Genomic DNA, 16,553 nt, shown 5'->3' with positions numbered 1-16,553 from the left:
TCGTAACCAATAGCACTACTGCGAATTTAATTAATTATGACTATAGATATTTATAATCGAAACAGTTTACCTGAAGTAAAGCGTTGCAAACACTTCGTATTTCATTATAAAAAGTAGTAAAAACAGCAAATTCTCATGTGTTCCATAACATATAGTTTGTCAGTAATTAAGTTTTAAAGCCTTCTTAAGAAATATAGTGTATATTTCCAGATATCTAAAAAATATTTTTTGTTGTAGAATGATCTGGTGGCCAGTCCCTTTAATAACTTAAATAATGCATAATAGATTTTGTTGCATAACTTAGATTTTCTGATTTTTTAAGTAATCAAATAAAGTTGGTCACAACGAAGGCATAATTATAGTATTTCAACTTAATTTCATAGAAATAAGTCCCATATTTACATATGACACAATGACAGCTAAGATAATGATCTTCAAGTGTTTGAAAGAAGTAATTATTCCTAATTAATTTTCTCTTTTGTTTACATATTCCTCATATAATCATATGATCTCAAATATGTTGAACTTGCAACAAATTTTAGACAAAACATAGTTAATTAACTGCATCTTACTGCTTTAGTTTAAATGCTTTGTTTTGAAATGACCACAATGTCACATCAATTTCTATATCTACAGCTGAATGTGAAAGAGGTCTAACTACATATAAATAAACAGACAGATTAAATTCACTTCATTTATTTCACTCCTCAATATCAAATTTATGTCTTCTTCATTATCTAACATTTGAACTGAATTTAAGAAATCTTACCTTTAGTCATTGATATTTTTCCTCTAACAGGAGATCCATCTTTGGAAGCAGAAGAGGTGGCACTGTCTACACTGTCTTTGTCAGAAACATCACACTTTTCATCTATAACCTCTGTTGATCCCTAGTTTAATACAGCCAATGCAATATTAAGTGTTTGGTAAAATGAGATAAGGCCAAATAAACAAGTGACCGAGTATTGCAGTGGCAATACAGAAGTCCCCTACCGGTATGAAACTATGTTAGTGTTCATCCATTATGGTTGTTGGCAACAATGTTTAGTCTAAAAATGCTTCAAGGCATTTAGGATTTTGGAGCTAAAAACAAAAACTATTTTTAGAAATATTTCAAGTAACATTGACCTTTAAGCATATATCATGTACAAGACATATTGTCTCATCATGGAGAAAATTTGGTGCAGTACTAAGATAATCCAACAATGCACATAAAAGTTATGTAATGGAAACAATTTACTTGAAATTCAATAGTGACTATGACTTTTGACCGACAACCATGAGTCATATGCTCAATACATAGTCTAATCACGGTGAATAATTCTGTGAAGTAATAAAAAAATCTTTCCATGCAATTAAAAGTTATAGGGCAGAATTTCCACAGAAAACAATTTTTACTTGACCTTAAATAGTGACATTGACCTTTAACCAACAAGCATAGATCACGTGTTGACATATTGTCTCACCATGGGGAACGTTTGTGTATACCATTAGGATAATCCATCAATGCATGTAAAAGTTTCTGAGCAGGGACAATTTTTATTTCACCTGAAATAGTGGCCTTGACCTCTGACATACAAACATAAGTCATGTACGTGCATAGTTTACATATTAGTCTCTTTTCATATTACCAAGTTTTATGAACCTAGATTGAATACTTTTTGAGTAATTGCAGGATGCAGGCTAGTGGTTGGACAGACAGACGGATGTACATTCTTATGAACGGACTTTTTTGTTATAAAGTACCCAGAAAGCAACATAAAGTACACAGTATATTTAAAGCAGTGCAAAATGAAAAGAATTTACTGTTACCTATTGCTCTCAGTACCCAACAAATGTTCTCGCGTTTGCTCAGACAGATGGACTGCAGGCATTCCTATAGTCACCTTTGGTGTTGCTAATTAATACTATTTATGGCATCATTCCAGCAGAAATTAAATGAACAAAACTTGAAAATGTTTGGAAAGTACTCTGCAGTGATATTATTTTAGCTGTTTATGGAGATCAGTAAACCTTATCCATGTTTCTTGAACTTTTGCTCTGCAAGTAACTGACAACTTGCCTACATGAATCAGGGGATGGAACCTCACCAAAGATCTGATCCCATAACCTCATTGATAGAAGTAATGTCCTTTTCCATTTAGCTAACTAGCCGGAAGTGCTAATGGACTTTAAAGTACAAATTCATCTGAGTACTTTCAATGTAAATCAAGTGAGATACTGTTAAATCATTGATATTTGTAGGCAACTAATTTTTGTGGTGGAGTAAATCCACAAAACAATGCCAATGAAGCAGTAAAGTTCTCATTTATTTTTATGTTCAAAGGTCAAAATCCAAAATTTCCTTACCCCTCAAAATAACTTTTTGGGCAAAAGACATGAAATCTGGTGCCTTCAAACATTTTACAATTTAAGTTGCAAAGAATGATAAAATATTACTATTAACAAGAGCGCCGCCAAGCAGGGCAATATACGCCCGAAGGCTTACATCATAGGATGGGAGCAAAATTTTAAGAACTTGACTGTTGTAGCCCCAAAGGATTGGAACAACAAAAGGAAAACTTCAAAAAACAGATCTAAGTCCATAAAAAATATTCAAAGTCTACAAAAAAATCCTTATCAGGTACAGGTATGTAAAAATACACCTTAAAACTGGAGATACCTTCCATGTTGTACCACAGAAAAGTGGTCTCGGTTTTTCCCTACGGCCAATAATAACAAGAGGACCATGATGGTCCTGAATCGCTCACCTCTTCCCACATGACCCAGTTTTGAGTATGACGTCGTTTTTATATTATTTGACATAGTGACCTAGTTTTTCAGCTCATGTGACCCAGTTTTGAACTTGACCTAGATATTATCAAGATAAAAGTTCTGACCAATTTTCATGAAGATCCATTGAAAAATATGGTCTCTAGAGAGGTCACAAGGTTTTTCTATTATTTGACCTATGGACCTAGTTTTCGAAGGTATGTGACCCTGTTTTGAACTTGATCTAGATATCATCAAGGTGAACATTCTCACTAATTTTCATGAAGATCTCATGAAAAATATGGCCTCTAGAGAGGTCACAAGGTTTTTCTATTTTTATACCTACTGACCTAGTTTTTGATCGCACGTGACCCAGTTTCGAAACTGACCTAGATATCATCAAGGTGAACATTCAGATCAATTTTCATGAAGATCCATTGAAAAATATGGCCTCTAGAGAGGTCAAAAGACTTTAATTATTTTAGACCTACTGACCTAATTTTTGACCGCAGTTGACCCAGTTTCAAACTTGACCTAGATATCATCAAGATGAACATTCAGACCAACTTTCATACAGATCCCATGAAAAATATGGCCTCTAGAGAGGTCACAAGGTTTTTTTATTATTTGACCTACTGACCTAGTTTTTTAAGGCATGTGACCCAGTTTCAAACTTACCTATATATCATCAAGAAAAACATTCAGACCAACTTTCATACAGATCCCATGAAAAATATGGCCTCTAGAGAGGTCACAACGTTTTTTCATTATTTGACCTACTGACCTACTTTTTGAAGGCACATGACCCACTTTCAAACTTGACCTAGATATCATCAAGATGAACATTCAGACCAACTTTCATACAGATCCCATGCAAAATATGGCCTCTAGAGAGGTCACAAGGTTTTTCTATTATTTGACCTACTGACCTAGTTTTTGACGGCACATGACCCACTTTCGAATTTGACCTAAATATCATCAAGGTGAACATTCTGACCAATTTTCATGAAGATCTTGTGAAATATATGGCCTCTAGAGAGGTCACAAGGTTTTTCTATTTTTAGACCTACTGACCTAGTTTTTGATGGCACGTGACCCAGTTTCGAACTTGACCTAGATATCATCAAGATGAACATTCTGACCAACTTTCATAAAGATCGCATGAAAAATGTGACCTCTAGGGTGGTCACAAACAAAAAGTTTACGGACGGACGCACTCACGGACGCACGGACGGACGACGGACGACGGACACCGCACGATCACAAAAGCTCACCTTGTCACTTTGTGACAGGTGAGCTAAAAAAAGTTTCAAAATAAGCTATTTATAGTAACATAAAAGGGAAGTAATTTAAAAAAAAAATGTAAGTACAAAAAAGAGATCTGCTAAATAAAAACAAGAGCACTGCAATGCAGAGCAATATACACAAAACAAAGTCATATATGACCTTTGAACCTTAAGTGTGACCTTGACCTTAAAGCGAGTCATCCGGAACATGCGCTCTGCACATCGTTACAATGTGGTGAATATTTCTGCCACGTTTCTTTGAAATCCTTCCAGCAGTTCAAGAGTTACAGAGCGGACACGAAACAAACTGATATGACTTTTGACCCCTAAGTGTGACCTTGACCTTCAAGCAAGTCATCCGGAACATGTGCTCTGCACGTCGTCTTGGTGTGGTGAACATTTGTGTCAAGTTTCTTTGAAATCCTTCAAGGGGTTCAAGAGTTACAGAGCGGACACGAAACAAACTGATATGACCTTTGACTCCTAAGTGTGACCTTGACCTTGAAGTGAGACATCCAAAACATGCGCTCTGCACATCGTCTTGGTGTGGTGAACATTTGTGTAAAGTTTCCTTGAAATCCTTCAAGGGGTTCAAGAGTTACAGAGCGGACACGAATTTTACTAACGGACAGACGGACAGACGGACAGACAGACGGACACCAGCATCATCACATAACACGTCCCTTTGGGCGTATAAAAATAGCATTTACATAATGTTCACAATCATATGCAAATCAGTGAGCTATTATCCTGATGTATTTATAGAATATAAGATTCTTTCACTGGTTGTAGGTGCAGATGGGAATTTCCGGCCTCAAGGGTAGCTGTTTAGGCAGTAACAAGGCTCCTACCGATCTGCACCGATCTTCCCATCTGCACCTTTAAACAGTAACTGAATCTTATCTTGCATACCAATTTAAAAAAATAATAAAAAGAATAAAATCAATCAAACAGCTTTCTTATTAGAACTATTTCTTATGGCAGCATATTTAAACAAAGCACGGGAAACCAACATCCATAAACAGGAAAGATGTCATATTAACGTTTCAAAGACAAATAACAAAGTTTAGTTCCGGTTTTGTTTTATCAATTGCAGCGTACCGTTATGAATTTTTGATAAAATAATGTGTTTTGAATCAAGGAATATACTATCAGGAACAAAGAGGAACTGTCAAAATATAGGATTTTTATTCCGTTTTTTGAAATAAAATATAAATTACTACATAAATCTTCTACATATATGTAGTTCGTGATATGTCATTTACAGCAAGAGAGTCAGCTTACACCATATGGATTTTCAAGCACCGGTAAAAATACCGGAAATCCCTGTCTGGTATGCAAGAAACAAGAGGGCCATGATGGCCCTATATCGCTCACCTGTTATCATTGCACTTGAGGACAAGGTCCTCAGAAAAAATATCTAAATCTGGTAAAAGTGGTCTCTGTTTTTCCCTATGGCCAATAATAAAGAAGTTACTAAAAATAAGCTTTTTATAGTAATGTAAAAGGGATGTAATTAAAAAAATATATATATATTGTAAGTGAACAAAAGAAGGATCTGCCAAATAAATATGTTGGCATAAATGAAATTTCAGATCAATATCTTCATAAGTTACGAGATATACCCATTTTAATTTGAAATAAAGGGAGGTAATTTGACATAAAATCAGTCTATAGTTATCTACCCTGATTGTCTCAGTCCGACTAATAACAATAATGAATTTTCAAATAAGTCCTATAAGTACTTACTGATATAAATCCATTTTGATTACAATCAGGGGAGGTAATCAGATATAAAATAACTCTGGAACCTAGGACTGGATCTGATTTGTCATGGAATCCAAGATTTATTGTTGTTGAAGATATTTTGGAAGTTTGTATCAAATAAAACAATAAATGAAGTCTCTATTTGGCTGCAAAAGCCAAAGTAGCCGATTTTGGACCTTTAAGGGGGCCATAACTCTTGAACCCATGATGGAATCTGGCCAGTTCAAGAAAGGAAGCAAGATCTTGTAGTGATACAAATTGTGTGCAAGTTTGGTTAAAATCAAATCATAAATGAAGCTGCTATTGTACAGACAAGGTCAAAATAGCTAATTTTGGCCCATTCAGGGGCCATAACTCTGGAACCCATAACGGAATCTCACCAGTTCAAGAAAGGAGCCGAGATCTTATGGTGACACAAGTTTTGTGCAAGTTTGATTATATTCAAATCATAAATGAAGCTGCTATTATGCAGACAAGGTCAAAATAGCTAATTCTGGCCCTTTCAGGGGCCATAACTCTGGAACCCATAGCGGAATCTCACCAGTTCAAGAAAGGAACCAAGATCTTATGGTGATACAAGTTGTGTGCAAGTTTGGTTAAAATAAAATCATAAATGAAGCTGATATTGTGCAGACAAGGTCAAAATAGCTATTTTTGGCCCTTTCAGGGGCCATAACTCTGGAACCCATAATGGGATCTGGCCAGTTCAAGAAAGGAACCGACATCTTATGGTGATACAAGTTGTGTGCAAGTTTGGTTAAAATAAAATCAATAATGAAACCACTATCGTGCAGACAAGAAACTGTTGACAGACGGACGAAGGGTGATCACAAAAGCTCACCTTGTCACTATGTGACAGGTGAGCTAAAAATAAGCATGCCTCTGAAAAACTGAAAATAATCTTCCTAATAATGTGTAAATGAACTATACTTGGAAGGCAGCAAAGGCAGTTGACTCCATCTTTGTATATGGGGTCTTATTTAAAGAATCATATCTATGGATCACCAGGGGCTTCACAGTGGAATAATGCTTCAGTATTAGAGGTTCTAATCTGTAGGCCTGAAAAAGAATCAAACGATAATTGTATATGCCCTTGTCTTACAAGTTTCTCACTTGAAATTTAGAAATAGGCAGAATCATAGTCTGTCAGAAAGCAAATTTAAGAAATCTAAGCAAAACTGAATACATTGAAAATCTTGACATTTATATACTAGCTCACTAGATATTACTTGTAAACACCTAGAATTTGTCTAACTAACTAGTAACTTGTTTCTCCTATATAGAGATTATTTCAATAACTTCAATGAACTACATTTGACGCACGCCATGAGAACACCAACATAGTGGTTTTGCGACCAGCATGGATCCAGACCAGCCTGCACATCCGCACAGTCTGGTCAGGATCCATGCTGTTCGCTAACAGTTTCAATCTCTAATTCCTATAGGCTTTGAAAGCAAACAGTATGGATCCTGACCTGACTGCGCAGATGTGCAGGCTGGTCTGGATCCATGCTGGTCACAAAGCCACTATGTTGGCTTTCTCATGGCGCAGCTCATTTAATTACTTTTTACAGGATATTGACAAAACCTCTTGGTCCTCCCTGACGAAATGGTTTATGCTCTTGCCCTACATCGATTTTGGTTTGAAACCTCCCTTGGGGTGTAGGATTCTTCATGTGAGGAAGTAATTCAGTTTATGTGAATTACATTCAAATACCGTTTGCTAGACATTGACCAAATTTCTCAAGGCCTTCCTCGCCGAATGGTTCAGTATACTGACTTAGATTTTCCTGCACCTCTATAGGGGATTAAGATTCTTTATGTGAGGAAGCCATCCAGCTGGCTTATGCAAGGTTGACTGTTCTACACAGGTACCCATCAATACTGGACACAAAGTGTGTCATCCCAGTCTTCCTTCACCATCAAAAGCTGGAAAAGTAACTGTTGTGTTGTGTTGTGTTGTGTTTTGGTGTGGCTCAAAATTCATTAAAAATGGCCAAAATTTGTCTTTGCCTATGAAAGAATCTCTCCATCATTTGACTGCACAAAATGTGAAATACATGTATTATTACCACAGGGTCAGCAGGATGGTAGACATTGAAGAGTCTTTTACATGCACCTTTGGGTATGAGATGGTCCAGGGTTCCTTTCCCCTGGGGTCTGAGGCCTCTAAGTGCGAGGAAAACACCAAGAGGTGAGCCCAGACAAAACAGATTCTCCACCTAGATAAACAGACAAAAAATTACCTGTGTTATAAAATGTGAAATAATTTCTAAAATTTTCTTAAAACATTTCTACATATTATTTCTTTTAGTACCTTAAAACAATATCTTTATGATTTAAGCCCGCCCGCTTAGCTCAGTAGGTAAGAGCGTTGGTCCACGGATCGCGGGGTCGTGAGTTCGATACTCGGCCGGGGCGTATGTTCTTCGTGACTATTTGATAAACGACATTGTGTCTGAAATCATTAGTCCTCCACCTCTGATTCATGTGGGGAAGTTGGCAGTTTCTTGCGGAGAACAGGTTTGTACTGGTACAGAATCCAGGAACACTGGTTAGGTTAACTGCCCGCCGTTACATGACTGAAATACTGTTGAAAAAACGGCGTTAAACCCAAAACAAACAAACAAACAAAATCCAATATTATCTGATAGTTTTCATACTCAAAGAAAAACAACTTCATTGAAAGCTCTGATCATAGTTTCATTTATTCCTAAAATAAGCTTTCTTCATTATTATCTATCTTTTGTGGAAAAAAACTGCAATGATGAAAGCGGCATTTATTTTCTATATTGTCTGAGTTTTGCATTCATGTGTCTCTTAAAGGAACAAAATATACAAAATTATATAGCCAAGTAGAATGTTATAGCTGAGATACCACAATAAACACATTTCAAACTCTGTTACAGACACTGAGATGATTAAGTAATAACAAGAGCTGTACGTAAGACAGTGCGCTCGACTTTTCTCAGTGCTTGACTCTGAATTAAGAGCTTTGCCAGTAAAAAAATTCCAAGATAAAAAGGGACATAACTCTGTCAAAATTCAAACCAGAGTTATGGGAATTGTGTCTCTTGGTGTTGACTTTGATAGTAAATAACTATTTTGAGTTTCAAGTCAAAAGCTTTAATAGTAACAGAGATATTTGACTTGATCAAAAATTTTAACCAAAAATTCTAAGTTAAAAAGGGGCATAATTCTGTCAAAATTCAAAAAAGAGTTATGTTGATTGTTTCTCCTGGTGTAGACTCTGCTGGTAAATAAGTATTTTAAGTTTCAAATCAAAAGCTTTGATAGTAACAGAAATATTTGCCTTTATCAAAAACCTTAACCAAAAATTCTACGTTAAAAAGAGGCATAACTTTGTCAAAATTCAAATCAGAGTTATGGGAATTGTGTCTCCTTGTGTAGACTTTGATAGTAAATAACTATTTCGAGTTTCAAGTCAGAAGCTTTAATAGTAACAGAGATATTTGACTTTATCAAAAATTTTAATAAAAAATTCTAAGTTAACAAGAGCTGTCACTAATGGTGACAAATGCCCCCGCAGCGCCTTGACCTTTGACCTGGTGATCTTGACCAATGACCCCAAAGTCAGTAGGGGTCGTGTACTCAGTAAGTACTATCAGCATGTGAAGTTTGAAGGTCCTGGGTGCAGTGGTTCGCAAGTAAAGTGCCTTCATGCAAAAAGTTAACATTGTGTTGAACGAACGAACGAACTAACGAATGAACGGACGGACAGTTGAAAACTAATATGCCTCCCTTCGGGGGCATAAAAAGGGGCATAATTCTGTCAAAATTCAAAACAGAGTTATGCAAATTGTTTCTCCTGGTGTAGTCTTTGATGGTAAATAAGCATTTTAAGTTTCATGTCAATAGCTTTGATAGTAACAGAGATATTTGACTTTATCAAAAACTTTAACCAAAAATTCTAAGTTAAAAGAGGGCATATTTCTGTCAAAATTCAAGTCAGAGTTATGGGGATTGTTTCTCCTGGTGTAGACTTTGATAGTAAATAAGTATTTTAAGTTTCAAGTCAATAGCTTTGATAGTAACAGAGATATTTGACTTTATCAAAAACTTTAACCAACGGCGACGGCGGTGCCGACGCCGACACCGGGGCGAGTGCAATAGCTCTACTTTTTCTTCGAAAAGTCGAGTTAAAAAGTGTGCATTAGTGTTAACTGGCTTGCAAAGTTGACTGAAGTAGTCATTGGATAGCAGTTAAGGAACAATACAGTCCATGGGTACTATTTTACCAGATTTACATAGGCAAAGCTGGTGGCATTAATTGCAGGCACTTAAAGATACCTGGACCATAGAAGTGCATCGCTGTTTCCTACAAGTGTCATTTGAAGCAAATTATACAGTCAGAGAACATTGTACACTATAAAAAAGTAAACTAAGAATGTGTCTATAAGACATACATGCTCCCACAATGTGAGGTTAGGACAGGATGTGTGAGTCCTGTGAGAACTGGTACATTGACAACACATGAATACTTAAACAATGGACTGTAAAAGAAATATAGTCAAACATATCTAAAACTTATTTCACGTTTAAATGATTAAAATTTACACAGTCTTGAAATGGTGAAAGTCTGTACTAAGTTATTTGAATATCCATTTGTATATAAACGTTAAAGGTCAGACAAGAACAAGAGTGCCAGACTGTCACAAAATATGCCCGCTAAATATTCAGTTACATACCATAAGGCGTAAAAAAAAAATTGTTTGTTTCCGGAATCCCGACCTACCCTAAATTTTTGGCCCGACCCTAAATGTTTTTATGGCCTTGGAGAATATTTTTTTCAACCTTTTAACAAAAAGTTGCAAAACTGCACTTTTTATGCTTTAAATTTGGCCAGTGATGTTAGAAATCAACTAACCTATGCTCTAAAGGCATTATCCCCTTATTTGCATTCATTTTTTGCCACAAAAATAATTTCCAAAAAGTCTCCCCTTAATAAAAAAAAAATCCAAAAAAAAAAATTTTTCGTACCTACCTACCCTAATATTTTTGAGCATGTTACCGGAAACAAAGAAATTTTTTTTAGGCCTAATGTTGATATTGTATGCCTTGAATGAACAAGGCTAATCTCACAGATTTCGAGTAATTCAAGGGCCAAATCCAAGAGTGCCTAGGGCGATTTGGGTGGTTATCCAACTTGGCCAAGAAAATATGCCCACAAACATTATCAGCAAGTTTGGTGAAGATCAGACGAAAACTGTTTGACTTAGAGAGCATACATGCTTTTGGAAGCCAACCACCCACCCGCCACGGGTGTTCACATAAAACGCCCTGCTCTTTCAGAGTCGGGAGTATAAAAATGCTGCAAAATCTTTGACCTTTAAGTATAATCTTTGCCTTTGATTTAGGGGTTTACGTCTCACATTTTGAAACATCATATTATTATTGTGAATGTTTATGCCGCTTAGCAAGATATCTGAATATTCATCTTTGTGTATAAAAAGTTATAAACCCAATCAGAACAAATAAGTAAAATCTTTGACCTTTAACAGAGTCCATGACCTTTGAACTAGGGGTCTCTTGTTACTATGAACACATCCTCTAGTAACGGCAAGGGTTTGTGCTAAGTTATACCACTATTCATCTATTCATATATAAAATCTTTGACTTCTAAGGAGTGGTCTTGACCTTTTTGACTGAGATCTAGCAGTTGATCTTGCACACAACACACTGTCCAAATATGCATTTGTGCCTAGTTTTTTTAATATCCATCTTTTCATACAAACAAGAGGACCATGATGGTCTTGAATCGCTCACCTGTTCCCACATGACCCAGTTTTTTCTATTATTTGACATAGTGACCTAGTTTTTGAGCTCATGTGACCCAGTTTTGAACTTGACCTAGATATCATCAAGATAAAAATTCTGATCAATTTTCATGAAAATCCATTGAAAAATATGGCCTCTAGAGAGGTCACAAGGTTTTTCTATTATTTGACCTATTGATCTAGTTTTCGAAGGTATGTGACCCTGTTTTGAACTTGACCTAGATATCATCAAGGTGAACATTCTCACTAAATTTCATGAAGATCTCATGAAAAATATGGCCTCTAGAGAGGTCACAAGGTTTTTCTATTTTTATACCTACTGGCCTAGTTTTTGATCGCATGTGACCCAGTTTCGAAACTGACCTAGATATCATCAAGATGAATATTCAGACCAATTTTCATGAAGATCCATTGAAAAATATGGCCTCTAGAAAGGTCAAAACATTTTTCTAATTTTAGACCTACTGACCTAGTTTTTGACCGCAGTTGACCCAGTTTCAAACTTGACCTAGATATCATCAAGGTGAACATTCTGACCAATTTTCATATACATCTTGTGAAATATATGGCCTCTAGAGAGGTCACAAGGTTTTTCTATTTTTAGACCTACTGACCTAGTTTTGGACCGCACGTGACCCAGTTTCTAACTTGACCTAGATATCATCAAGGTGAACATTCTGACCAATTTTCATAAAGACCCCATGAAAAATGTGACCTCTAGAGTGGTCACAAGCAAAAGCATGGACGGATGGACGCTGCGGGATCACAAAAGCTCACCTTGTCACTTTGTGACAGGTGAGCTAAAAACAGCACATGAAAAATTACGTATTTTCTTTTACTTCCAAGTGCAACCTTGACCTTTAAGATAGCAGGTAAGAATCTTAAACCTGACACATCATCCTGTTATGGCAAATTTTTGTTCCAAGTTTTCTGAATATCCATGCATATGCATAGAAAGGTTACAGAGCAGAAAAGAAAATTACCTTAAATCTTTTACCTGTAAGTGTGACCAAGACTATGACATGTCACCTAGACTGTGACATGTCACCTTGTTATGGTAAATATTTGTGCAAAATTATTTGAATATCCATGCTTGCGTAAAAATGTTACATAGCAGACAAAAAAATGACCTTAAATTTTTTACCTCTAAATGTGACGTTGACCACAGAACTAAGGGTCTGGATGCTGCATGTGACATATTGTCTTACTATGGTGGTTATTTGTGCCAAGTTATTTCAAACTTCACAAATGTACATGAAAGAAAAGATTTTGTGCACACACAAACATCAAAATCTGTGATCTCCCAGTGTAACCTTGACCTTTGAGCTAGGGGGTCTGGATTTGCATGTGATATGTCATCTTACTATGGGGGCTATTTGTGCAAAACAGTCACAGCTGCAGTTTTTCAGAATCTAACAATGCACAAGAAAGTTTTTGACTGAACAAAACTTTGTGCACACACAGATGCACACACATATGGACAGAGATACATTTGTATAACAATGTGTCCACCACTTTTAATAGCAGGGGCCTTAAATAATTGAAGTTAACAGATAAAATGATGCCACTTTCAATTACAACCATAAATCTGTATCTCCAACTTTAATATGAAAACACATAATTTTTTTTCATAATTTAGAACTTAAGGACGTATGCTAGAATTTGGTGCGAAAATTTTCCAAATAACAGAATTTCTTCAAACTTTGGATATTGAAGGACAATCATCTAAGAAACAAAAAAATGCAATAAAAATCATAGGTCACCGGATTCGAAAAAAAGTTATCTGCCCTTGAAAACGGTATTTCACCCAAAAATGACGTTTTCAAGAGCAGATAACTCTTTTTCGAATCCGGTGACCTATGATTTTTATTGCATTTTTTTGTTTCTTAGATGATTGTCCTTCAATATCCAAAGTTTAAAGAAATTCTGTTATTGGGAAAATTTTCGCCCATCTCATATACAGGGAATTCTAGCATACGCCTTTAAAACATGTTTGTCTGTTTCAGTGTGAGATTGCAATACCTTCCATTGAGTAAACAATATGAGCTGTGCCATGAGAAAACCAACATAGTGGCTTTGCGACCAGCATGTATCCAGACCAGCCTGCACGTCTGCGCAGTCTGGTCAGGATCCATGCTGTTTGCTTTCAAAGCCTATAGCAATTAGAGAAACCGTTAGCGAACAGTATGGATCCTGACCAGACTGTGCGGATGCGCAGGCTGGTCTGGATCCATGCTGGTTGCAAAACCACTATGTTGGTTTTCTAGTGGTGCGGCTCATTAAGGAAAATGTACAAACTGCAATGTCATGAAAAAAATAGGTTTGATTTTGCAAGCAAAACAACATTGCTATTTTTACTTTATGTCCATTCATATCAAGCAATGCTACTGATGTTCACATGTTATAGAAAGAAAATGTAGGTAAGAAATCTTGATAAATGAACCAACCTTAAATTTAAGGGGTGAGGCACTTGAATGTTGTTTATCATGGATGTCTGTGAGCAGTTTTTCAAGTTCTGATACTCTGCAATAGAAATCTAAAAGTTAAATGAGCCGTGCCATGAGAAAACCAACATAGTTGCATTGCGTCCAGCATGGATCCAGACCAGCCTGCGCATCCGCGCAATCTGGTCAGGATCCATGCTGTTCGCTTTCAAAGCCTACTGGAATTAGAGAAACTGTTAGCGAACAGCATGGATCCTGATCGCTGGTCTGGATCCATGCTGGTTGCAAACCCACTATGTTGGTTTTCTCATGGCATGGCTCAAATACAAACTGCTTCTTTTCTTGGCAAAGTGCCAATTTATCAAGTCACCATAGCAAAACAGATCAAACTTAATATTAGTGAACGAAAAACATAGTAATACTGTAAAACCATTAAATTTAGTGGGAAAAAAATTCAACATTTTGGACAAAATGAGTATTTTGTGGGAATATAAATTCAAGGATTTGACCTTTGAACGTAAAATGAATAGGGATTTTACAGCTTCATTAGGATTAAATTTCACAGATTTACTCAACCACAAAATCAACAAAAATAGCCCCTCCCCTGAAAATTAATGAGTTCACAGTAATCATTAAATAAGTGCTGTATCTACTAGAACTGCAAACTTCCTAATTTCTACATGATAAACATTTTCATAAACATTTGAGCCATGCCATGAGAAAACCAACATAGTGGCTTTGCAACCAGCATGGATCCAGACCAGCATGCGCATCCGCGCAGTCTGGTCAGGATCCATGCTGTTCGCTTTCAAAGCCTATTGTAATTAGAGAAACTGTTAGCGAACAGCATGGATCCTGACCAGACTGCGCGGATGCACAGGCTGGTCTGGATCCATGCTGGTCGCAAACCCATTATGTTGGTTTTCTCATGGCGCGGCTCATTTCTCCTGGCAAAAACACTTCTGGTAGAGGTTTCATGAATTTTTTGTGATGCAAAATATTCATACCTTTTCTTGGCTTTATCAAGCTCACTATTAACCTCTGATGATGAACCAGCTTGTTCTCTCTCATCTTCCTACAAACAACAAAATATGTCTGATATTAAAATGTACTAGATAATCTATCTAAAGGTAGTTCAGCACGTTTAAAACAAAAACAGTTCCATAATGCAGAACCATATTTTAATTTTAATATTTTTATTTACGCTATTTTCTCAAAGCCTGACTATATCCAATGGAAATTCAATCAATAAACAAGAGCTGTCCGTATGACAGCGTGCTCCACTATTCAGCGAATTGACAGTAAAATGAATTTATGTCTCAATAAGAGACCTCTACTTTAAAAGGAAGATACACAAAGTCATTATCTTATATTGTACTAAAGTTATATCCAGAAAGCGAAGATTGCCAAAAAACTTTAAGTATGAAAGGGGCATAATTCTGTCAAAGATACAATTAGAGTTATGGGGATTGTAACCACACATGCAGATGATGATTATAAAGAAATATTTTTAATTTCAAGTCATTATCTTTTAAAGTACCAAAGATATGTCTATAAACGAAGCTTTCGAAAAAAATTAACATGAAAATAATTCCAAGTACAACAACTTGGTGACCTTGACCTTAGGTATAATGGGCCCAGCCCCTGCATATATTTTGTTTGTATGCTGGACAATGTTTATGTGAAGTTACAGTAAGATATAAGCAATAGTAACAAAGATATGACAGAAAAACTTTAACCTTAAAAATAACCTAAATATAACACCTTGGTGACCTTGACCTTGGGTATAATGGGCCCAGCTCCTGCACATACTTTGTTTGTATGCTGGACAATGTTTATGTGAACTTACAGTAAGACATAAGCAATAGTAACAAAGATATGACAGAAAAACAAAGGTTGCCGAAAAACTTTAACCTTAAAAATAACCTTAGTATAACACCTTGGTGGCCTTGACCTTGGGTATAATGGGCCCAGCCCCTGTACATACTTTGTTTGTATGCTGGACAATGTTTATGTGAAGATACAGTAAGATATAAGCAATAGTAACAAAGATATGACAGAAAAACAAAGGTTGTTGAAAAACTTTAACCTTAAAAATAACCTAAGTATAACTACTTGGTGACTTGACCTTGGGTATAATAGGCCCAGGCCCTGCACATACTTTGTTTGTATGCTGGACAATGTTTATGTGAACTTACAGTAAGATATAAGCAATAGTAACAAAGATATCACAGAAAAACAAAGGTTGCCGAAAAACTTTAACCTTAAAAATAACCTAAGTATAACACCTTGGTGACCTTGACCTTGGGTATAATGGGCCCAGCCCCTGAACATACTTTGTTTGTGTGGTGGACAATGTTTATGTGAAGATACAGTAAGACATAAGCAATAGTAACAAAGATATCACAGAAAAACAAAGGTTGCCGAAAAACTTTAACCTTAAAAATAACCTAAGTATAACACCTTGGTGACCTTGACCTTGGGTATAATGGGCCCAGCCCCTGCAC

At 36.2% G+C, this 16,553-nt stretch overlaps 1 protein-coding gene across 2 annotated transcripts in view; it reads right to left on the bottom strand.

The window, feature by feature from the left end:
* The window catches only part of LOC123534323 (phospholipase DDHD1-like), a 47,316-nt gene that overhangs the window by 14,633 nt on the left and 16,130 nt on the right, over window positions 1-16,553 (bottom strand). For both annotated transcript variants that reach the window (XM_045316537.2, XM_045316528.2), the window contains exons 9-13: window positions 15,054-15,121; window positions 14,050-14,125; window positions 7,877-8,026; window positions 6,735-6,863; window positions 770-890 (exon numbers count right to left, since the gene is read on the bottom strand). In XM_045316537.2, coding sequence (XP_045172472.2) covers window positions 770-890; window positions 6,735-6,863; window positions 7,877-8,026; window positions 14,050-14,125; window positions 15,054-15,121 — 544 coding nt within the window. The remainder of the gene's footprint in view (window positions 1-769; window positions 891-6,734; window positions 6,864-7,876; window positions 8,027-14,049; window positions 14,126-15,053; window positions 15,122-16,553) is intronic.

Source organism: Mercenaria mercenaria, chromosome 1 (assembly GCF_021730395.1).
Source record: "Mercenaria mercenaria strain notata chromosome 1, MADL_Memer_1, whole genome shotgun sequence".
NCBI classification, from domain to species: Eukaryota; Metazoa; Mollusca; class Bivalvia; order Venerida; family Veneridae; genus Mercenaria; species Mercenaria mercenaria.
Note: the sequence above shows the minus strand (reverse complement) of the source record. Positions and strands in the feature narration are given on the sequence as shown.